At 41.1% G+C, this 24290-nt stretch overlaps 1 protein-coding gene across 2 annotated transcripts in view; it reads left to right on the top strand.

Moving 5' to 3' along the window:
- Positions 1–1140: 1140 nt before the first annotated feature.
- Positions 1141–24290, top strand: part of TCF7L1 (transcription factor 7 like 1) — a 72599-nt gene continuing 49449 nt past the window's right edge. The window contains exons 1-3 of one of the 2 annotated variants that reach the window (XM_069766685.1): positions 1141–2148; positions 3008–3068; positions 4234–4364. In XM_069766685.1, the coding sequence (XP_069622786.1) occupies positions 1963–2148; positions 3008–3068; positions 4234–4364 (378 nt within the window). In that variant the 5' untranslated portion in view covers positions 1141–1962. The remainder of the gene's footprint in view (positions 2149–3007; positions 3069–4233; positions 4365–24290) is intronic. The other variant, XM_069766684.1, reaches the window with a different exon arrangement.

Genomic DNA, 24290 nt, shown 5'->3' on the forward strand with positions numbered 1-24290 from the left:
TAAAAACGCATGTAAAAAAAAAGTACTCAATAGAACGTGATAAAAACGCATGTAAAAAAAAAAAGTACTCAATAGAACGTGATAAAAACGCATGTAAAAAAAAAAGTACTCAATAGAACGTGATAAAAACGCATGTAAAAAAAAGTACTCAATAGAACGTGATAAAAACACATGTAAAAAAAAGTACTCAATAGAACGTGATAAAAACACATGTAAAAAAGAAAAAGTACTCAATAGAACGTGATAAAAACGCATGTAAAAAAAAAAGTACTCAATAGAACGTGATAAAAACGCATGTAAAAAAAAAAGTACTCAATAGAACGTGATAAAAACGCATGAAAAAAAAGTACTCAATAGAACGTGATAAAAACGCATGTAAAAAAAAGTACTCAATAGAACGTGATAAAAACGCATATAAAAAAAAAGTACTCAATAGAACGTGATAAAAACGCATGCAAAAAAAAGTACTCGATAGAACGTGATAAAAACGCATATATAAAAAAAGTACTCAATAGAACGTGATAAAAACGCATGTAAAAAAAAAAGTACTCAATAGAACGTGATAAAAACGCATGTAAAAAAAAAAAGTACTCAATAGAACGTCATAAAAACGCATGTAAAAAAAAAAAGTACTCAATAGAACGTGATAAAAACGCATGTAAAAAAAAAAAGTACTCAATAGAACGTGATAAAAACGCATGTAAAAAAAAAAAGTACTCAATAGGTGCAGAAATGCTGCAACATCAAAAAACTATCTTGGGAACGTAGCTATGTAGTCAACTAACTACAATACATAAACAAGCAACTAAAATTAAAAAAAATAAATAATAAGAATCTTCTAGGAATACGAGAACATTATAAATTCTACTAAGAGCCGGATTAACATTTGTAATACGATGAATATTCTTTATGGTTGGATTGCAGCTCTGCATTAATGTAATGTACATGCCAATGTTTTGCAAAAAAAAATAATAATAAAAAAATAATAAAAAAAAAATTGTAATGGCAGCAAGAGTGTGAATGCAGTGAAGAGGCAGAAGGGTTAATCTTGGCCCCATTCCCTCAATTGTCCATTGAGCAGTTCTTTTTCACTAAGTGTCAGTTTGCATGTGCAGACTCCTCCCCTGGGTTCTGGCTGGGGATCCTGCTCCTGCAAGTCCTCCTCATTAGAGTTTACCCAGGGAAGGAAGCAGGATCCCAACCAGATCCTACAGGCTTGGGGGGGGATCTGTGGTGCCCCCTCCCATCTACCTCGGGAAGAAGCCCCTGAGAAGAGGACTGGAGCTGGCTGGGAGGAAGCTGGGAATCTGTGCACTTCTGGAGCTGTGATTTGCCATTTTTTTTTTCTTCTTCTTCTTCTTTGTTTATGCAACTTTCAAGGAACTTCAGAGCCCCCCTGGATCGCAGAGGGAGGCGGCAGAGCACTCGAGGGGCTCCTTAGACTTATTTTTAGGGGCTCAACTGGTTGCCAAGACTGAGGAGTTTGGATTTTGAGGGGGTCTGGGCTGGCAGATCTTTTTTTTTTTTCTTTTTGGTTCTGAGTCTTTTGTTTGCAATGCTGAGCAGATTGTAACATACAAAGACATTCTGTTAGGGAAAGAAAACATCTCATTCCTTAGGAGGCTGCAGGAAGTTTGCTCTGGGAAGGAGGGGGAGGCTGGCTGTGCATTGTGGTGGGGGGGAGGGAGGCTGGCTGTGCAGTGTAATGGGGGCAGAGGCTGCCTGTGCACTGGGGTGGGGGGGCTGAGACCCTGCATTCAGGGGGGCTTGGCTGATTGTGTAGGGGCCTGCTGAGGAAGACTTGCTGCAGATACTAAGTTTCTCTGCGAAGTTTGAGCCCCCCCTGATTATGTTTTTATAGCAGCCTGGGGGCACTAGGGAAAAGTTAGCTGGTTGGGAATTAGGAAGGGGGCTCGGTGGTATTGGGCTTTTACTGTCTGGGGGTGGGGGGGCCTGGCAAACATGCCTCAACTAAACAGCGGTGGGGGGGATGAGTTGGGGGCTAACGATGAGCTGATCCGGTTCAAGGATGAGGGTGAGCAAGAAGAGAAAAGTCCCGGAGAGGGGTCTGCAGAGGGGGATCTGGCCGATGTCAAGTCCTCCCTGGTCAATGAATCGGAGAATCACAGCAGCGACTCAGACTCCGAGGTAAGAATCGCTCCCGGACTTTTCTAGAGGTCGGATGACCATTGGGCACGGTTTCTATACGATCGAATGCTGAATTCCAGCTCGGACTCTGTTGCAAAGCTTGCCCGACAAATATTGCAATCCGTCACTATAGTGTTTTTGATTTGTAGAGGCTGGTCAGCTTGGCTAATTTTGTTTTTTTTTACTTGTTTATAGTCCTATTTTGCTTATTTTGCTATTTGAGTATTTTCCGCACAGGGCCACGTTCCCTCCATGAGTTTGTGATGTTGCTGATTTTCAGTCCCTATTAATTGCGTTTTGTTTTTTTTTACTCATGTGGGAACCTAAGCCTTAAAGTTTCCTCCGTTGCATCAGATTTCTATTACTTTTAGGCCACAGTCACACGTTTGGTATTTTTACATCAGCCAAAACTAGGAATGGGTCAAAAATCCTAAATTTGTGTACGTTTCTATTATACTTTTTTTGTTCTCCTCTGACTGCTTCACTCCCAATTTTGCCTTACAAATACTGATGATGTGTGAACGTGGTCTTATTGTAATGCTCAGTCGTGGTGACTCCAACCATAGTCTGCACATCTATGGTGACAATTGGCAGAAGTTCTGATCATTTGGTCCAATCTCTCTTAGTGTAAGATGTTCTATGGGGGGGGGGACCCTAACAGAAGTGAGGAGCCCATGCCCCGGTGAACTTTTGCTCATGCCCCGGTGAACTTTTGCCAGTATGTTATCTCATCAGAACAAATGTTTCGCTGAACTCTACTTCATCTTCCCTCCCGAAAAAATAAACATGGGTCAGGATGTCCATCTATTCTATTCTTGGCCAAGACTAAACTGTGCTTTCTTCTTCTTCCATTTTCCAGGTGGAGAGACGTCCTCCTCCAAGAGAGAGTTTTGAGAAACCCAGGGATTACCTGTCTGAAGGTGAGGCATCTTTTTTTCTTTTTTTTTCTGTTGTTGCATATTTAGAATTATTGTAGGTATTTTCTTTGACATCTTTCATTTTTTTTTTCTTTAGGTCATGATGTAACTAAATAGTTTTGGTGGTTTAACCTTTTATTAACCTGAAATTGCATTATAATTGGTGAAGTAAAAGGAATTGTCAGCTTTTGTGATCACTAAAGAAATTCCAGTATATGGATTTGGCCCATGACGAGGCTGAATAGTCACTAATGGATCTGTTTATACTTTGTTACTGTGTATTTCGCACTTTTTTGTTTGCCTACTATCTCTGTTTGTGTGTTGTCTTCTGTTATTTGTAATCATCGGTTGATATATGGAACTGGTTTGTCAATTTTGAGGTTTATATGCCACATTTTGGTTAAAAAAAAGATATATATTGTATATATTTACATCTTTTGTGTTGTATATCACTACTAAAGCATCTATACGGTCTGTCGAGCCCAACTATTACAGTTTTTGATAACAAGTTCTCATTTAGTCCTGATTTCTTGGGATGTTATGAATGTACCATATTTGAGATATATTGACTATTTTTTACAAATCATAGCACTGTACAATCTATGGTTTGCCGTAATAGATACTTTGTACCCCCAATATTTGGGTAAGATGCTGGTTTTTGTTAGTGGTCATCTGTAGGGTTAAGCCGATAATTCCATACACGAGGTCTCGAATATTATATTCTTCTACAATTATAAGTTGATTATCTTCACAAGATCCATTGTGTAATAAAAAGGACATCCTCGTGTGCACTGGTTCCAGTCTAGATACTAGGTTTGTGAGTGCGGCCATGTTGTACGCCCCCCACCCCCCCAAAAAAAGCAAGGACGGGCATGTGCGCTGCATACAGATTGGCTGTCAAAACTCTTTAAAATAATATGAAAAATGTAATGTTAAGGATGGATATGTATACTGGTGTCAAATATGGCCCATCAGATTTTTTTTTTTCTGGAGTAAACTGGTCCTTTATATTCTGTCCTGGCCCCCCAAAAAACCCCTTTAAGAATAATTAGGCATCCAGTTTTACTGTCAAGAACGTGCATCCGGTCATGTGGTGGTAACTGCATAATCCCTGTCGTTATAATTTTAGATATATTGCTAACACTTTCTCCTCTTTTACCCCCCTCAGCATTTAGGAGGCAGCACCAGGATGCGGCTTTCTTTAAAAGCTCGCCCTATGCAGGCTACCCATTCTTGATGATCCCTGACCTTGGAGGCCATTACTTGCCCAATGGTGCCCTATCTCCCAGTGCCCGCACGGTAAGCATTTCTCCAGATCTATTCTGCATGTGTCTTGTGGTGACTTCTTTACTGGAATTTTAGTATTTGGAAACCACATGTTGTGATTGGCATGGCATTGTGAGGGTTGGCTTGTAAGGGTCACACAAGGGCTGAATTGTTGTGCCTGCAGGAACGTCTGTCTCTTGACTTGATATATAGTCTTGTGTTGACCCGGTCTGTGGCTGCCATAGTGCACAAGTGACTCCAATGTTGTGTTCTTTGCTGCCCTGTGGTGTGACTGGTACAGGGTTGCTGTTCGAACTATGGGATGGGGGCGCTCTTTAAATAGTGCAGTCACCTGTCACCATCTGTATACCATCAGTGTCAACCTTTCCCCTTAGACAAACATCTCATTATTTATAGTTCTACCCTACAAGGGTGTGCAGTTGGGTCTTGATTTCAATCTTCTGTTGGTCAATTTTGTATATTTATTTATTTATTTTTAAATCCACCATTTTGGAATATTCCGAGCGGTAGAGTTGCTGCCTTTTTTTTTTTTTTTATATATTTTTTTCGTTTCTTATATGTGGTGGCACTAAACAAAGAGTTGACAGGTAGACGCCATCTATACAAGGCCGGGTTTGCATCACGTTTGGCAACATCGGCTCCATTGGGGCTTCAACCTGGAAAATAAAAAACGGGAATGACTGATCCGCCAACGGAGTCATTGACTTTACTGAAGCAGACGAAGTCGCTCTGTCTGAGCTCATGTTTCGCCTTTTTTCATGGGGCACAAAAACTGACCTTTTTCTGCCCACCTGAATAAGCCCTATACTGCCGAAAATGAGGTCAACCCAGAATGTGACTGTATACCTCACTGGTTACTGGGCCGGCCAGACGATCCTTCTAAACCATGGTTTTTGGGGCCCCGACTGAGCCACTGACGTATGTCAAAAACATGGTGTGAACAAAGCCTTACACACAAGCGCTACCAAGCTGACGCTGGTAGGAATGACTACCAAAGGGTAGAGGGGACTTTACCCTGTAACAATTATGGTATTCACACAAAGGAATCCAGGTTTGCTGGAGTTGAGGTTGGTTGCTATATTTGTAATTTTACTTTTAATTTTATTTTTATGTCAAGCTTTTTTTTGACAGCTAAATTGGTCTATTCACTATAGTGTCCCACAATCTCCAGTTACAAATCCAGCTGTAAAGTGTATCCTTGTGTGCATATTTGCCCTGTCATATCTATTGTGAGGACTGTTTACAGACAAGGTACAGAATGTTGTGCCGTTCTATAGAATTAAAACGGCACATTTCAGACGTGTAATCTGATTGTGAAACCACTAATAGGCTTGTGTGCAGGCAGCGTGGAATCCTTCTGTTTGACTTACGGGTACTTTATGGTTTGTGTTTCTGGATGGGGCTTATGTTCCAGGGAAGAGCTCTGGGAACTCCATGTTACATTTCCAAACGTAACCATCATATACAGTTAACAAAATAATATATACGGTAGTGTATGTATGTTTGTTTGTTTTTTTGTGTGTTTTTTTTACTTTTATCAATTTCGATCAATGTTTGCAGTGTCGGAGACGATACTTGGTGTTGTGGGCAAAGAAATTGCTGTTCGTACAGATACTCAGTACATCAATTATGGCGAAGTTATTCCAATCATCCCTATATTTTTGGTTGTGTAAAAATGTTTAGAGTCATTCTTTTTCTATGGTAACAGCATTTAACAATTTTGTTTTATTTTAATTTTTTTCCATTATTAGGCGTAAGCCATAATACTTTGGAATAACTATTTCCATCATCATTCTGAACTATTTTATATTTATTTTATTATTATATTTTATTATTAACGCAGTGACTTGGTTTTGGAGCGTTTGGATTAGTTTTTTTTTTTTTTTTTTTTTTGCGCCTATAAAATGTGCCAGGTTTATTAAGGGTGTATGCACTAATTAAAGGTAGAAAAAAGCCAGGGCAACAAGTTAAAATTTATAGGTTGGAGAATGTTCTATCACATGTGCAAAATTTGGCTTATCTGCAAACTTGTCGATTTGGGCCATTATTTGTCCATCTTTATTTCTGCATTAATAATCTCTTTCTAAGCCATGTGCACACGTTGATTATTTGGTGGTTTTTTTTGTTTGTTTTTTTTTTTTTACCTCAGTACTTGTAAGTGGAAATCAGGAGTGGGTGAAAAATGCAGAAGTGGTGACGTGACTTCTGACTGTTCCACTCTTGGTTTTGTCTTACAAATTCTGAGGTAAAAAAATCACCAAATACTCAACATGTGCACGTGGCCCAATTGGAAATTAGATTACATGATGGCCACCAATGCGCTCTAAGCTGGTGATGCCCCAACGCCGCGTAAATCGAAGAGGTTGAATATGGCTTCCGCTCATGTTGTCTTTACTGTATGAGAACAATGGAGCCACTAGATGTTCTAATATTGAAACTGCCCCTTTAATATCCAGACGGGGCCTGAATAAGGCTGTTTTAGTTGGCGTTTGACTGGGGGCTGTGTGCCCACTTTGAGCCCAGCAGCGCAGGGCTAGGTGTTTCGCTCCTTGCACAGACCAGGCTTTGTTGCTCTACTCTTGGGCCTGTGTTTGTTTTGTGCCTGAATAGTGAATTATCTCGATGCAGTGGATCTGGTACCCCAACATGGGGGGAGGCGGGGGACAAATGAGGGTTTGTCTTGCGGTTGAAGTACGTTAAATTGATGTGGTGACTTTAAAATGGATGCCTTATTATGAAACGTGTGGACGAGCACGTGGCTTATTATGAAATGTGCAGATGGTAAATAAGTAAAAAAATAAATATATTTAAAAAATAACAAAGAAAATTTGAAAATTGTTCCTTTTCCCCTAAAATTAAGATTCATTTCAGTATGGGACAAAAAATTGCTTGTACTATTTAATTACGTTTTTTTTTTTTTTTTAAAGCTTTTTTTTTCATCCTTTGCTAGTAATGAGAATGGAACAAAAATGAAAAGAACAGCTGCAAAAAATGCAACATGTGAACACCGCCTATGTGTTATCAGTAGTAGTAGTAGTTGGTGCAGATGTGTTATGGAAATGACCCTTTCTAGTAGCATTACTTCTATGACGGTTATAATTGGTTACGAGGACTATAAGTTTGTTCTAGGGTCCTGAGGATCCTGTCCGCACATCACTTTTTCTGAGTGTCCCTCCATTTGAATGTTATATGGTGGTTAGCAGACAATGGAGCTGTTGGTGGGATTATTGGACCCTCTGCTTTTGTCAGTCTTTCTTTATTATTCAGATGCCCCCTCAGCTACCTCCCCGAGTGCTGTTAATGAGCTGGCATTGTATGCTCTGTTTTGGGAGGTGATCAGGGTGAATGTCTGGTTGCAAATTACATTCCTCTACAGACACAAATGATGCATTCCCCTCCCTGTGTGCATTGCAAATTGCCTCGCCCCGAGGGACAGGAGGAGGGCCTATAAGTCATCTCAAATCTACCCCAAACAAGACTCCATTACAGCACATTGCTGGGAGCTAATTAAAACCCCATACCTGTCTCAATTAACTGAAATGTGTCCCACGTCAGCAGGGGAGGTCGAGAAACCTCTGTCATTGTCATAGGGAACCTGACAATGTAACATCGGTCCGTCCCATACAGAGATACGCTCCATGCTCTGTTCTAGTAACATGGGGTACAGGTCGGGGGTGTACAGAAATGTCACCTCATGATGGGCTGCGGTGACTTGATCTCACGGAACATTCAGATGCATCGAGGCGAGGGCCACCCAATTAAAAATTTGGGTGAAAACTTCTATGATGGGGGACCACGCGCATCGGAGAAGTGACTATGCCGGAGCAGCTTTTATCCTGACCTAAACCCAAGAAAAATGTAGTTTTTGTATTGCATTTTTAGTATTTTGGCAAATTTCGTCTTGTGTTGTTTTGAGCGCCCTACTAAGGACTCCTTCCTGCAGCCCTATTTTAAGGCCTGTTGAAAACATTTAAAATGCCTCATGTTTTTGTGTGGCTTCCTAAAATTATATACATATATATACCGTATAATTGTCTAAGGGGTACTTCCGTCTGTCTGTCCTTCTGTCACGGTTATTCTTTCGCTGATTGATCTCGGCAGCTGCCTGTCATGGCTGCCGCGACCAATCAGCGATGGGCAAAGTCCGATTAGTCCCTCCCCTACTCCCCTGCACTCACTGCCCGGCGCCCGCTCTGTAATCCCCTCCACTCACTGCTCACACAGGGTTAATGGCAGCAGTAACGGCCCGCGGTGTAACGCACTCCATTACCGCTGCTATTAACCCTGTGTCCCCAACTATTTACTATTGATGCTGCCTATACAGCATCAATAGTAAAAATGTCAGGTTAAAAATAATAAAAAAAAAAAAACCTGCTATACTTACCCTCCGTCGCCTTTCTCGCTCCTCGCCATGCTCCCGGGACCGCTCCATTGCAGGCGGCAGCTTCCGGTCCCGTCCCAGGGCTGGTGTGCGACAAGGACCTGCCGTGACATCACTGTCATGTGACTGCGACGTCATCATAGCATCATAACATGCTTGACAAAGGCCAATTTGGCCGAAACGTTGTATCTTTTATATGGCTGAATAAAGACCGTTTTGGACACGATTCACCTGGTATGGATGCTGCTCCTTTTTCCTGCTTGTGATTTTGGGTCTGACTGGATCCTTGGACTCCTGAGCGTGCATCCCCCATCCGAGTGCTGGTGGTTGACTTTTTCCATGTGGCTGCGACGTCATCATAGGTCCTGCTCACACCAGCCCTGGGACCGCAAGCTGCCGCTTGCAATGGAGCGGTCCCGGGAGCGTGGCGAGGAGCGGGAAAGGCGGAGGATGGTAAGTATAGCAGGACTTCAACGGGCTATAGGTGAGTATATGTTTTTGTTTTTTTTTTTTAAGTCTCTATACTACGTGGCTCTGTGCTGGCCAATATACTACGTGACTGGGCAATATACCGTACTACGTGGGCTGGGCAATATACTACGTGGGCTGGGCAATATACTACGTGGGCTGGGCAATATACTACGTGGGCTGGGCAATATACTACGTGGGCTGGGCAATATACTACGTTACTGGGCAATATACTACGTCGCTGGGCAATATACTACGTGGACATGCATATTCTAGAATACCCGATGCGTTAGAATCGGGCCACCATCTATGTATATACATACACGCACACGCATACACACGCATACACACGCATACACACGCAATACACACGCATACACACGCACACACACGCACACACACGCACACACACGCACACACACGCATACACACGCATACACACGCATACACACGCATACACACGCATACACACGCATACACACGCACACACACGCACACATACATACACACATACATACACACACACACACACACACACTAGATGGTGGCCCGATTCTAACGCATCGGGTATTCTAGAATATGTATGTATATAGCAGCCACATAGTATATAGCACAGGTCATGACATATTCTTGAATACCCGTTGTGTTAATACAGCCCACGCAGTATATAACAGTGGCCACGCAGTATATAACACAGCCCAAAGAGTATATAACACAGCCCACGCAGTATATGGCATTGCCCACACAGTATATAACACTGCCCACGTAGTACATAGCAGCCATGTAGTATATAACGCAACCCACGCAGTATGTAACACAGCCCACGTAGTATATAGCAATGTGGGCACTATATCCGTGGTTAAAAAAGACTTAAAATAAAAAAGAAACATATACTCACCTTCCGAAGGCCCCTTGAAGTCCTGGCACCTGTGTGCGGTGCACGCAGCAACTTCCGGTCCCAGGGTTGGTATGAGCGCAGGACCTGTGATGACGTCGCGGTCACATGACTTTGACGTCATGGAAGGTCCTTCTCGCATAGCATCCTTGGCACCGGAACCTGCCACTTGCACTGCCGAGGACAGCGCCACGTTGGAGGGTGAGAATAACCTTTTTTTATTATTATTATTATTATTATTATTTGTAACATTAGATCTTTTTACTATTGATACTGCATACACAGCATCAATAGTAATGAGTTGGTCACACAGGGTTAATAGCTGCGTTAATGGAGTGCGTTACACCGCTGCATAACACGGTCTATTAACGCTGCTATTAAACCTGTGTGAGGGCTGACAGGAGGGGAGTACGGAGCGGGCACTGACTGCGGTGAGGAAGGAGTGGCCATGTTGCCGCCGGACTGTCCCCATCGCTGATTGGTCGTGGGCGTTTTGCCACGACCAATTAGCGACTTGGATTTCCATGACAGACAGAGGCCGCGTCCAATGAATATCCGAGACAGACAGACGTAAGGGACCCTTAGACATATATATACAGTGGGGCAAAAAAGTATTTAGTCAGTCAGCAATAGTGCAAGTTCCACCACTTAAAAAGATGAGAGGCGTCTGTAATTTACATCATAGGTAGACCTCAACTATGGGAGACAAACTGAGAAAAAAAAATCCAGAAAATCACATTGTCTGTTTTTTTTATCATTTTTTTTTGCATATTATGGTGGAAAATAAGTATTTGGTCAGAAACAAACAATCAAGATTTCTGGCTCTCACAGACCTGTAACTTCTTCTTTAAGAGTCTCCTCTTTCCTCCACTCATTACCTGTAGTAATGGCACCTGTTTAAACTTGTTATCAGTATAAAAAGACACCTGTGCACACCCTCAAACAGTCTGACTCCAAACTCCACTATGGTGAAGACCAAAGAGCTGTTAAAGGACACCAGAAACAAAATTGTAGCCCTGCACCAGGCTGGGAAGACTGAATCTGTAATAGCCAACCAGCTTGGAGTGAAGAAATCAACAGTGGGAGCAATAATTAGAAAATGGAAGACATACAAGACCACTGATAATCTCCCTCGATCTGGGGCTCCACGCAAAATCCCACCCCGTGGGGTCAGAATGATCACAAGAACGGTGAGCAAAAATCCCAGAACCACGCGGGGGGACCTAGTGAATGAATTGCAGAGAGCTGGGACCAATGTAACAAGGCCTACCATAAGTAACACACTACGCCACGATAGACTCAGATCCTGCAGTGCCAGACGTGTCCCACTGCTTAAGCCAGTACATGTCCGGGCCCATCTGAAGTTTGCTAGAGAGCATTTGGATGATCCAGAGGAGTTTTGGGAGAATGTCCTATGGTCTGATGAAACCAAACTGGAACTGTTTGGTAGAAACACAACTTGTCGTGTTTGGAGGAAAAAGAATACTGAGTTGCATCCATCAAACACCATACCTACTGTAAAGCATGGTGGTGGAAACATCATGCTTTGGGGCTGTTTCTCTGCAAAGGGGCTAGGACGACTGATCCGGGTACATGAAAGAATGAATGGGGCCATGTATCGTGAGATTTTGAGTGCAAACCTCCTTCCATCAGCAAGGGCATTGAAGATGAAACGTGGCTGGGTCTTTCAACATGACAATGATCCAAAGCACACCGCCAGGGCAACGAAGGAGTGGCTTCGTAAGAAGCATTTCAAGGTCCTGGAGTGGCCTAGCCAGTCTCCAGATCTCAACCCTATAGAAAACCTTTGGAGGGAGTTGAAAGTCCGTGTTGCCAAGCGAAAAGCCAAAAACATCACTGCTCTAGAGGAGATCTGCATGGAGGAATGGGCCAACATACCAACAACAGTGTGTGGCAACCTTGTGAAGACTTACAGAAAACGTTTGACCTCTGTCATTGCCAACAAAGGATATATTACAAAGTATTGAGATGAAATTTTGTTTCTGACCAAATACTTATTTTCCACCATAATATGCAAATAAAATGTTAAAAAAACAGACAATGTGATTTTCTGGATTTTTTTTTCTCAGTTTGTCTCCCATAGTTGAGGTCTACCTATGATGTAAATTACAGACGCCTCTCATCTTTTTAAGTGGTGGAACTTGCACTATTGCTGACTGACTAAATACTTTTTTGCCCCACTGTGTATATATAAAATTTTTTTTTTTTTTTGCTGGCCTACAAAAAAAGACAATATTCATGTAGCGCAGAATCATAAACTTTAGTCCTATAGCCCAATTAACACCCCCCCCCCCCCCATTCCATCACTAAATGAAGATCAGACAGTGGAGAACTCCAGGACGTGATCAATAGAGCAAAGAACAAAAATAGAGTAACCATAAGCAACCAATAAAATTAAAAAGGCTCATTTATTGAAACAATTCACTTACGGTAATTATTGTTCCGTACAAATGAGTCCAAAAAAGGAAAATATTTAGAATTGAGAGTCCTCAGTGGTTGATACCGTTTAATGGCCAACTGAAAAGATGGTAATAAATTGCAAGCTTTCAAGACTACATACGTCTCTTCATCAGGCAAAGACTAAAAGCAAAAAAGGAGGAATAAGAACTCAAGCACCCGGCCTCAAGGAATCATAGGTTGTGAAAAGGGCCAAATAGCCATATCCTCCCCCACCATGGGTAAGAAACAACTCGTCTAATTCACCTTTTTATCCTATTTTGTCTGTCAATTTGGCCCTTCTTACAACCTATGATTCCTTGAGACTTGGGTGCTTTGCACACTTTGTCCTGCTTTATGGATTGGATGTATTCTTATTCCTCCTTTTGTATGGTAATAATTAAGTGAATTGTTTCAATTATAATCCTTTTTAATTTTGCTGGTGGTTTATGGTTACTCTCTTTGTTTTTTTTTTTAATAGAAAAAAAAAAAAGCCCCAGTAGAAAACCGCTTAAAGGAACTCTTCACAAAATGACAGTTCATTCAAACCAAGCACAGACGCTCTGTGCGCCTTTTGATGTCGCCAACCGCTTCAGTGCACTTTCCTACCAACTTGCTTTGCCTCTCTCTGCACCTTATATTCCTTGACTGACTGCTCTGGCCTCTTCTGGAGTCAAAGGATGGAGGAGATATAACATAACATAGTAACATAGTTAGTAAGGCCGAAAAAAGACATTTGTCCATCCAGTTCAGCCTATATTCCATCATAATAAATACCCAGATCTACGTCCTTCTACAGAACCTAATAATTGTATGATACAATATTGTTCTGCTCCAGGAAGACATCCAGGCCTCTCTTGAACCCCTCGACTGAGTTCGCCATCACCACCTCCTCAGGCAAGCAATTCCAGATTCTCACTGCCCTAACAGTAAAGAATCCTCTTCTATGTTGGTGGAAAAACCTTCTCTCCTCCAGACGCAAAGAATGCCCCCTTGTGCCCGTCACCTTCCTTGGTATAAACAGATCCTCAGCGAGATATTTGTATTGTCCCCTTATATACTTATACATGGTTATTAGATCGCCCCTCAGTCGTCTTTTTTCTAGACTAAATAATCCTAATTTCGCTAATCTATCTGGGTATTGTAGTTCTCCCATCCCCTTTATTAATTTTGTTGCCCTCCTTTGTACTCTCTCTAGTTCCATTATATCCTTCCTGAGCACCGGTGCCCAAAACTGGACACAGTACTCCATGTGCGGTCTAACTAGGGATTTGTACAGAGGCAGTATAATGCTCTCATCATGTGTATCCAGACCTCTTTTAATGCACCCCATGATCCTGTTTGCCTTGGCAGCTGCTGCCTGGCACTGGCTGCTCCAGGTAAGTTTATCATTAACTAGGATCCCCAAGTCCTTCTCCCTGTCAGATTTACCCAGTGGTTTCCCGTTCAGTGTGTAATGGTGATATTGATTCCCTCTTCCCATGTGTATAACCTTACATTTATCATTGTTAAACCTCATCTGCCACCTTTCAGCCCAAGTTTCCAACTTATCCAGATCCATCTGTAGCAGAATACTATCTTCTCTTGTATTAACTGCTTTACATAGTTTTGTATCATCTGCAAATATCGATATTTTACTGTGTAAACCTTCTACCAGATCATTAATGAATATGTTGAAGAGAACAGGTCCCAATACTGACCCCTGCGGTACCCCACTGGTCACAGCGACCCAGTTAGAGACTATACCATTTATAACCACCCTCTGCTTTCTATCACTAAGCCAGTTACTAACCCATTTACACACATTTTCCCCCAGACCAAGCATTCTCATTTTGTGTACCAACCTCTTGTGCGGCACGGTATCAAACGCTTTGGAAAAATCGAGATATACCACGTCCAATGACTCACCGTGGTCCAGTCTATAGCTTACCTCTTCATAAAAACTGATTAGATTGGTTTGACAGGAGCGATTTCTCATAAACCCATGCTGATATGGAGTTAAACAGTTATTCTCATTGAGATAATCCAGAATAACATCCCTCAGAAACCCTTCAAATATTTTACCAACAATAGAGGTTAGACTTACTGGCCTATAATTTCCAGGTTCACTTTTAGAGCCCTTTTTGAATATTGGCACCACATTTGCTATGCGCCAGTCCTGCGGAACAGACCCTGTCGCTATAGAGTCACTAAAAATAAGAAATAATGGTTTATCTATTACATTACTTAGTTCTCTTAGTACTCGTGGGCGTATGCCATCCGGACCCGGAGATTTATCTATTTTAATCTTATTTAGCCGGTTTCGCACCTCTTCTTGGGTTAGATTGGTGACCCTTAATATAGGGTTTTCATTGTTTCTTGGGATTTCACCTAGCATTTCATTTTCCACCGTGAATACCGTGGAGAAGAAGGTGTTTAATATGTTAGCTTTTTCCTCGTCATCTACAACCATTCTTTCCTCACTATTTTTTAAGGGGCCTACATTTTCAGTTTTTATTCTTTTACTATTGATATAGTTGAAGAACAGTTTGGGATTAGTTTTACTCTCCTTAGCAATGTGCTTCTCTGTTTCCTTTTTGGCAGCTTTAATTAGTTTTTTAGATAAAGTATTTTTCTCCCTATAGTTTTTTAGAGCTTCAATGGTGCCATCCTGCTTTAGTAGTGCAAATGCTTTCTTTTTACTGTTAATTGCCTGTCTTACTTCTTTGTTTAGCCACATTGGGTTTTTCCTATTTCTAGTCCTTTTATTCCCACAAGGTATAAACCGCTTACACTGCCTATTTAGGATGTTCTTAAACATTTCCCATTTATTATCTGTATTCTCATTTCTGAGGATATTGTCCCAGTCTACCAGATTAAGGGCATCTCTAAGCTGTTCAAACTTTGCCTTCCTAAAGTTCAATGTTTTTGTGACTCCCTGACAAGTCCCCCTAGTGAAAGACAGGTGAAACTGCACAATATTGTGGTCGCTATTTCCTAAATGCCCAACCACCTGCAGATTTGTTATTCTGTCAGGTCTATTAGATAGTATTAGGTCTAAAAGTGCTGCTCCTCTGGTTGGATTCTGCACCAATTGTGAAAGATAATTTTTCTTGGTTATTAGCAGAAACCTGTTGCCTTTATGGGTTTCACAGGTTTCTGTTTCCCAGTTAATATCCGGGTAGTTAAAGTCCCCCATAACCAGGACCTCATTATGGGTTGCAGCTTCATCTATCTGCTTTAGAAGTAGACTTTCCATGCTTTCTGTTATATTTGGGGGTTTGTAACAGACCCCAATGAGAATTTTGTTACCATTTTTCCCTCCATGAATTTCAACCCATATGGACTCGACATCCTCATTCCCTTCGCTAATATCCTCCCTTAAAGTGGACTTTAGACAAGACTTTACATAGAGACAAACCCCTCCTCCTCTCCGATTTTTACGATCCTTTCTAAACAGACTGTAACCCTGTAAGTTAACTGCCCAGTCATAGCCTTCATCTAACCATGTCTCGGTTATTCCCACTATGTCAAAGTTACCTGTAGATATTTCTGCTTCTAGTTCTTCCATCTTGTTTGTCAGGCTTCTGGCGTTTGCGAGCATGCAGTTTAGAGGATTTTGTTTTGTTCCAATCTCCTCACTGTGGATTGTTTTAGAAATGTTCTTACCTCCCTTCTGAGTATGTTTTCCTGGGTCGTCTTTGTTCGAGTCTAGTGTTTTTCTTCCCGTCCCCTCTTCTTCTAGTTTAACGCCCTCCTGATAGATAGATGGAAAACATAGGTGGTAAGGTGTACTGAATGGTTCGGCCATGCCAAGGCCACACAGAGCACCTTTGCTTGATTTGAACAGTCATTTGTGCTCTTACTCCGTGTAAAATGGCATACTTTTTTTTAAATGTAAATGCTCTACATATGAATAAAGCCATGCATAGATATGTAGATGCAGTGGTCAAAATTACGGTTATTGTGAGCATTTAAGCAAGTTGAAGATGAAATGATCTCTAAAAGGCCTAAATATAACATTGTATAAATACATATTTCAACTTCTACGTTTTTATAAATTTACAAAAAGAAAAATGGGCCAGTGCAAAAGATTGGGCACCCTGCATGGTTAGTACCTACTAACACCCCTTTTTGCAAGTATCACAGCTTGAAAACGCTTTTTGTAACCAGCTAAGTCTTTCAATTCTTGTGTTTAGGGATTTTCACCCATTCTTCCTTGGAAAATTCTCCCAGTTCTGTGAGATTCCTGGGTCGTCTTGCATGCACTGCTATTTTGAGGTCTAACCACAGATTTTCAAGTCAGGGGACTGTGAGGGCCATTGTAACACCTTCAGCTTGTGCCTTTTGAGGACGATTGTGGATTTTGTGTTTAGGATCATTATTCATTTGCAGAAGCCATCTTCTTTTCAACTTCAGCTTCTTTACAGATGGTGATATGTCTGCATCAAGAATTTGTTAAAATTTCATTTAATCCATTCGTCCCTCTACCCGTGAAATGTTGCCCATGCAGTTTACCTGCATCACAACCCCAAAGCCTGACTAATCCACCCCAATTCTTAATGGTTGATTGAAATATTATTTTCCTGAATTTCTGTGCCCATTTTTTTTTTCTTTTCTCCACACATACCTTTGATAATTGCAGCCAAAGAGTTGTATTATAACCTCATCAGTCCCCACAGGACTTCTTTCCAAAATGCCCTAGGCTTGTTTAGATGTTCTTTTGCATACTTCTGACACTTAATTATATGATGAGGACGCAGGAGAAGTTTTCTTCTGATGACTCTTCCATGAAGGCCATATTTGTGCAGGTGTCTAAGAACAGTAGAACAACGTACCAGAACTTGTAATTTTTAAAATGTAAAACTTGCCTAACTGTTTACAATAACAGTAACTTTGACCATGGGTGCCCAAACTTTACATGCCACTGTATGGGTAGAATATTAACTGTCTTCTTTGGTGTCCAGGAGATTTGTCTTAACCTTTTAGGTTATGAACATAACTTGAAGTGGACCTCTTGTAGAACTGACAAGGTGAAGAGGGCATCAGCTGCCACATAAAGACTCCTTGTATCTATTAAAGAGCATAATGTGGTGTGAAATGGGGGAAAATGATCTAAAGCGCAGTGCACTGTCACATTAGAAAACTTTTAGACGAACTAGAGCATGGGTTACTGTAACTAAAGGGGAACATGTTTGCGTTCTTTGGTATAGTACACTGGTTTGTAATATTATGAACCCCAGAGACTGGTTGGGTACCATACCAGCTGACATGGTAGGTGGGTGGAACATGCTTTTTTTAAAGACGACATAATTTAATACTTGTAGGTGTTGATGTTTTTGGAGTAGACCAGTCTTGTAACTATGCAAAGTGTGTTTTTTTTTTTTTTGATGCAGCAGAATGGTATGGCAAGGGTTAACACTTGACGCTCTAGCCTTTCCTACTTGCAAGCAGATATCACCATTCCTCTGTACATGTAAAAGAACTTTGTTGAAGGCCCAAAGCAGCCTTGGATTTACTCCCCCGTGAATCTGTGCCAAGTCAAACTCCAACCCTCACTCCGGTTACATTCTCAGCCTTACAATTGTACAAGCCCTGCCATTTTCCTCACCTCCTGTCTTTCTCCGATAGCAGCTGTCCTCTGTCGCTCGCCATGTGTTCCGTTTCTTCCTTTCATAAGTGGTAAGCTCTAACAAGCAGTCCTGGGGTATTGCCCTTCTCGAATACACCACCGCTGAATATATTTGTGTTGCATGGAGAACTCTGCAGTGCTTTAGCAACATCGAGGCGAGTAGGGGGCCACTACTAAAATCATTGATTTTATTTATGGATCTTCCATAACACAGATCACTGGTATGTAGTATGGGGAGCTAAAATATAGCTGACATTGGTGGCCTAGGCTGTGACAACCCCCTCTGTTCTCCATGATAAATCGGCCTAGTTATGAAGCAACACTGGCTATCCCGAGTATGGCTTAACTATCATCTAGACATGTTAGGGGCATACAGTATGTTCTTTCACGCTATGGATCCATTCTAATGAGGGCCATTTAGTAAGTTTCATTCCTATACTAAACATGTAGACACAAGCCTAAGAGGAGAGCGTTATATTCCTCAGCACTATCCAATCTTTCATAATGGACATCATGTGTTGCGGGTCGCCCTGCATGTTTTCTTTTTATCTAACTCTTCCTTCCCAGAGCCCAGCTTCCTTCCCGCTTTCCTTCCTAAAAGTAATTTTTTCTCTTCGTTTGGGTCCAGTTGACACTCCATGTATAAACAGACATGTAAATTCTGCCTGTGCGGCCTGTAGACATTGTATTGTGGCATATCCCTTTTGTCTGTATCTTATCCTTTTCAGCTCAGGTTGGGTTGGGCAGTATGAGACCTGTCTCCAGAAATGGTGTTTATTTTATTCTAAGCTGTTAGCTCTTAGGTCCACCCCTTCCATAAAGTCTGTATTTGGCGTCTCTTATCTGCATTGGTTTCCTGCGTGCGTGTCCTGGGCATAGGCCTCCATGTTTCTACAGAAATAACATCTCTACTAATTGGGAGATGGAGGGGCGGTGGTAAAACGTAGACCTCCTGTTCTGGGATTAACAATAGGTGTTAAGTGAATGAGAGCAGGGGGTGGCTAAGTATACAGGGTCTAAATTTTACGCAAACGGCACCTTTTGTTACCTACCATTTACAAATCTGAGCAGGGATTTAGAGAGGTTGCACCTGTTTTTCCCCTTGTGAAAAACTATATTTGTACATGGATTTTTAACACTTACATTTATATAAAAATAAAAAAAATTTTTTATTTAACACTTGAGTGACAACTTTAGCGATCTTATGGCGGGCAACCATTGATGGTTATCCAACTTTTCCAGAAAAGATGGAAAGTATGAATGTAAATCAAGGATTTTTATTTTTTTTTCACGGATAGAGGACAGATGTAACTTATTATCGTCTGTTTCCATGTACTGTACAAAGAATGCATTGTGGTTATGTGGTTCTTCTTCCAGCCATGGAGTTTTGCTTTACCTTTAAAGGAATTAATGACTCTAACAATATTTGGCATACCATGGTAGTGCCAGTATTTTTGGTGGATTTTTTAATAAGTTTTAGAAAGTTTGAAATTATTCTACAAGAGTCGACTCTTAACACATTTTTATTTATTTTTTGAATTTCTTCTATTTTCTGGCGCTCGTATGAAAATTATTTGTCCATATGGCTGTCCTAATATGCTCTTCTTGAGATGTCAACAAAGTCATAGTTTCAGGATGAAGTCCATTTGTTGAGTAGTTGAGTTGCCTCCCATGATCAACCATGGTTCATGATGTGTGTGCCATCAATGTTGAAGGCTCTGAAGTGAGCATAAGGATCTTCTACTTTTGACTTGTACAATTATAAGACAAATTATTCAAAAGCCATAATTTGGGAACTTTATGAGCTTTGGCATTGTGTGGTGTCACCTGTACGAGTTCAACAATCGACATGTTGGGGAAAACCTAAAACTGTTCTTTGATACTTTTCAGAATTTATAAGATATAATTGAGGGCTCCAAAGGATTTCTCTAAATTGGATGAATAAGTTGCAAAGGGAAAAATCTGGTTATGAAGGTTTGCGACATAATAAAATCTTAAAGATCTGGAGAGGGACAAATGCGCACTGATAGGGCCGTACTGAAAAGAGCAAGGTGAGGTTGATGGTGGCGCTCACCTGTTAGGGTTGTGTAAGGACGCACCACCTTTTAGAAGCCTGCAGCCCTGTGGATTAGAGTATCACTTGGAAAAGCGGAGAACATCACAACGTGTAGGGTGCGCTTGCGCAAAGGATGCGATCCGGAGAGTATAAACACAAGGTTTTATTTTTAATTCACCAATGTGTTCTGGTGCTGGAACAGTACATAAAGAACTTAGTGTGATACTATAATATTAGGCTCTGTACCGATCAGTGAGGTTTTTTTTCTTCCTTCCATTAGGGAATGAAAATTACATGGTTATGGTTCAAATGACCATATAGGAAATTGAGATCCTCCGAATTTTGATTAATATGGTAACTAAAAATGTATATGTAGTTTCCCCCTGTGCAGGATGTCCTATTGTAATCTGGAATGACAGTTTATTGGAGAGAAGTCCTCCGGGGCTTTTCATTCATCGCACACCTGTTTGGAGATCATTTTACTTTCTTAACTGTTTAATATATCTTTTTCCTCTTCATTTACCAATGGTACACAAAAATATTTTATACTTGTCTTGTGCGTATTGATGACTGTGGAATGAAGAAGAATAATTAAGGATAATTCCAAAACAGGAAAGTTAACCCTAAAGGCATTCTAGGATTTATTTTAGTTAATGACCACCCCCTCAACACAATGAGCTGACCTAGCATTGTCCAAAAAAGACTTTGCCAGATAATCTAATCATTGATTGCATCCTAAATGACACTTAATTCCACCCTTGAGACTCGCTGTAATTTAGGCCGTTGTCAGAAAACTTGCCTTGTGCAAACATCTCAGAATAAATAGACCTCAGCAAGTATGTGTGTTTTGCACATCGGTAAATGAGGTCTGTCTGTAATATTTAATTAACACTTTAAATTTTTTTTTTGTGTGTGTCTCTTACAAACTAATTTTAAATTTAGAGGGCTTCGCGTCTTAGAAAAATGTGTATGAGGCATTAATGCGCATGATCGCTAAAATGTTCTGGCTGGTAATAGGAGAGCAACAGTTGCTAGCGGGTGTTGGTTTATATGCGCTGAGCCATAGGCACAAGGGGCTAATATCGTCCCCATGGATGTTCCCTTTTTTTGATATGCGAACTAATATATTCTTTTTTGATCACATTCAGAAAATGGATGGATGGCCTTTACTTGGACATAATTTGTAAAAAAAAAAAAATTACAAAAAGTCAGGCTGCAAATTTTTTTTTTTTTTCTTTTTTTTCCCCATTAGATATTGTAATAAGACATTGGGACAATAGTAACCAATGCTATAGCCAAGGTTTTCCGATGATGATGAATAATTTTTTTTTGAAAAGCTAAAAAGACATGTTGGCTGCCTGTGAGCATGTGCAGTAGGAATCTCCTTTGATTGACCATGAGCAAATCTACAGGTCATAGCGGCATTTCCTACTGCACATGCTCACAGGCAACTGTGCAGTCCAATCACTTCGGTACCTTAAGCAATTACCTCCCTAGACAAAATGAATGTGCTTTTGCTACATGTAGGAATTCATAAATGCATTTTGTTTTTTGTTTTTTTGTTTTCTCACCCCATGGATCCTTTTTTTTTTTTTTTTCTTTTTCTTTTTTTTTTAGTACGGTATGCTTTTTTTCAGTTATTCATAGATAGTGCAACACCTTTTTACTGTTGTTGAAACTGTTTTCTGGGGTGAGAGGTGGGAACAAGTCTTAACTGGTGTGGCGCCCTGAGGCAAAATGCAGAAAAACACATCCTAATCCTTTCCCAGAAGAACCTAGCATTACCTCTCCAGACAGGCCTGGTCTACATAGGTATAGGACGACCTAATGCTGCTTCATTAATTGCTTCTCCAAAAATCATATCTCGGGCCACTGTCCTTCTGGTTTAGGAAACGGCAGAACTAGGTCAGTTAAGATAGTGGGAGGTGGTGAGACCTTTTTACACCAGTGACGTTCTGCAAGCAAAAAGCTGCACCTTACATGAGGGGAAACTGGCTGTATTAATGCAATACCTTAAATTTTCTTTGATATGCCAGCATTAAATGGAGGTGAAAATCAACAGTAAATAATAGCATATTATATATGTAAGTGTACTGGCAAGACAATAATTTTACCCAGTTGTATAGCGCCATTAATTCTGCAGCGTTTTACACACATTATCTTCGCTGCCACCATTGGGGCTCACAATCTAAATTCCCACTCAGTATGTCTTTGGAATGTGGGAGAAAACCGGGGAACCCAGAGGAAACCCACACAAACAAACATGGGAGAACATACAAAGTTCTTGCAGATGTTGTCCTTGGGGGGGACTTGAACCCAGGACCCCAGCGCTGAAAGGCAACAGTGCTGCCCGTCCAATCTTTCGGCCTAGATTTATTGGACTGTGCTCAGTCATGTTTTTACATGGTGACCGATTTATTTGATCAACCTACATGTAATTTCTTAATGCAGCAGTTCAAAAGAAATGAAGAAATAAAGTGGATTGTTGCGATAAAGACCACAATTTGGCTGCCCTTACAACACCTACAGTTATGTAACCCGGTTTCCAGACTTATGATGGTCATTGTAGCTTAGACCTGTAGCTTCGTTGTTTCTGAGCAATTTTATTGATTTTTGTCTTGGGATCGGAGACACCCTTGGTCCAGGATTTACCAAATTTCTAAAGTTGACCTAATGGGCCTCATGTGAACAGTTGTGTAGGCCGAAGTGGGAGCATTGCTCATAGAAACCATTCATATGTCCAGTGTCAATTTATCAATAAAGCTGTGATATTATTGGTTGCTATGGACCTACTCTAGTTTTACATAAAGGCTCATGCAGACAGGCGTATAAATCGGATGTGTGCAATCTGATTTTTGATCAGACTGCATACTGACCACTCTGGGGGGTGACAATCTCAGCATGTCCTAATTTCTTCAGAGTCTTGAATGAGACTCAACCAATCAAGTCTATGGGTGTATTGAGGGGGGGAAATCAGATCCCTCACAGGACATCTGATTTTTCCAGATTAATTTCTATTATAAACTTAAAAAACTGCATTTGATCACGTACCCTCACGCATTTGATCACGTATGAAAACGGATCAAACAAATTTCACACTGACAAAGAAAAAACTGAAGATTTCGTCTGAGTTTTCTGGATGAAAATCAGATATTTTTTTTTTTATATACTCTCGTCTGCAGCCAGTCTTGGGCCATATTTTGGATAGATGACTATGGTCAGCCATTTTTCTCGGTGCTTCATGGCGGGGCCAGTCATTTATATACACCTTCCCACCAGCTTGGTTTCCCTCGGTCTCCGCCACCTCTTCTCTGATTGACAGCCCTGGGTTCATAGAGCCAGAGAAGGGTGGAGATAGATGGAAATCGAGCTGGTGGGAAGGTATAGATAAATGTTTAGCCGTGTCGTGGTGCACCGAGCGCCGGTGCTTGGTGTGAACACTCGTTTTGTGCCGACAGTCCCTTTTAATAATCACCAGAATCCTTCACTGGTTTAACTTGTCCATTTATTGGACTATAGATTTAGTATCAAAAATGGTGTTATACGATGGATATAGTTGAATACCCCGTTTCGCCCTTTCTTCTCTTCTGTTGCAACAGAAATGACCAGTTGCGCAAAAGGCCTAACAATGCAGTCAGCGCATCAATGGCCATCTCCTCGTTGCTTCCCTTTTGCCTGTATTATAGGAAAGAACATGAATTGGTATAACAAAGAAAGGGGAGCGGATGCTTGCCATTCCAAGAGGGTGAGCGCCACGCGGGGCAATGCTGACTTTTCTACATTGTGAAAGGCAACGGACTAAACTGCCGTAGTATAAGCTGTAGTAAGAAAACGAAGGAAGTTTTGGTTATATAATAAAAGCTTTTTCTTCTGTCTGGGACTGGCACCATCCTTGGATGTTTATGGAGCAAATGCGTCGGCATATTTTCAGGCTGGCGAGGGACTTGGCCCCATTAAAATATTGGGGTCTACCCTGGTCACCTGTTGGATTCAGCAGCTGTTGCTGGACTGTCTGGTACAACTATTGTGCCGCATGTTAAGATTGGTATCTACAGTACCAGAAGAACATC

Source organism: Ranitomeya imitator, chromosome 4 (genome assembly GCF_032444005.1).
Source record: "Ranitomeya imitator isolate aRanImi1 chromosome 4, aRanImi1.pri, whole genome shotgun sequence".
Classification (NCBI taxonomy): Eukaryota; Metazoa; Chordata; class Amphibia; order Anura; family Dendrobatidae; genus Ranitomeya; species Ranitomeya imitator.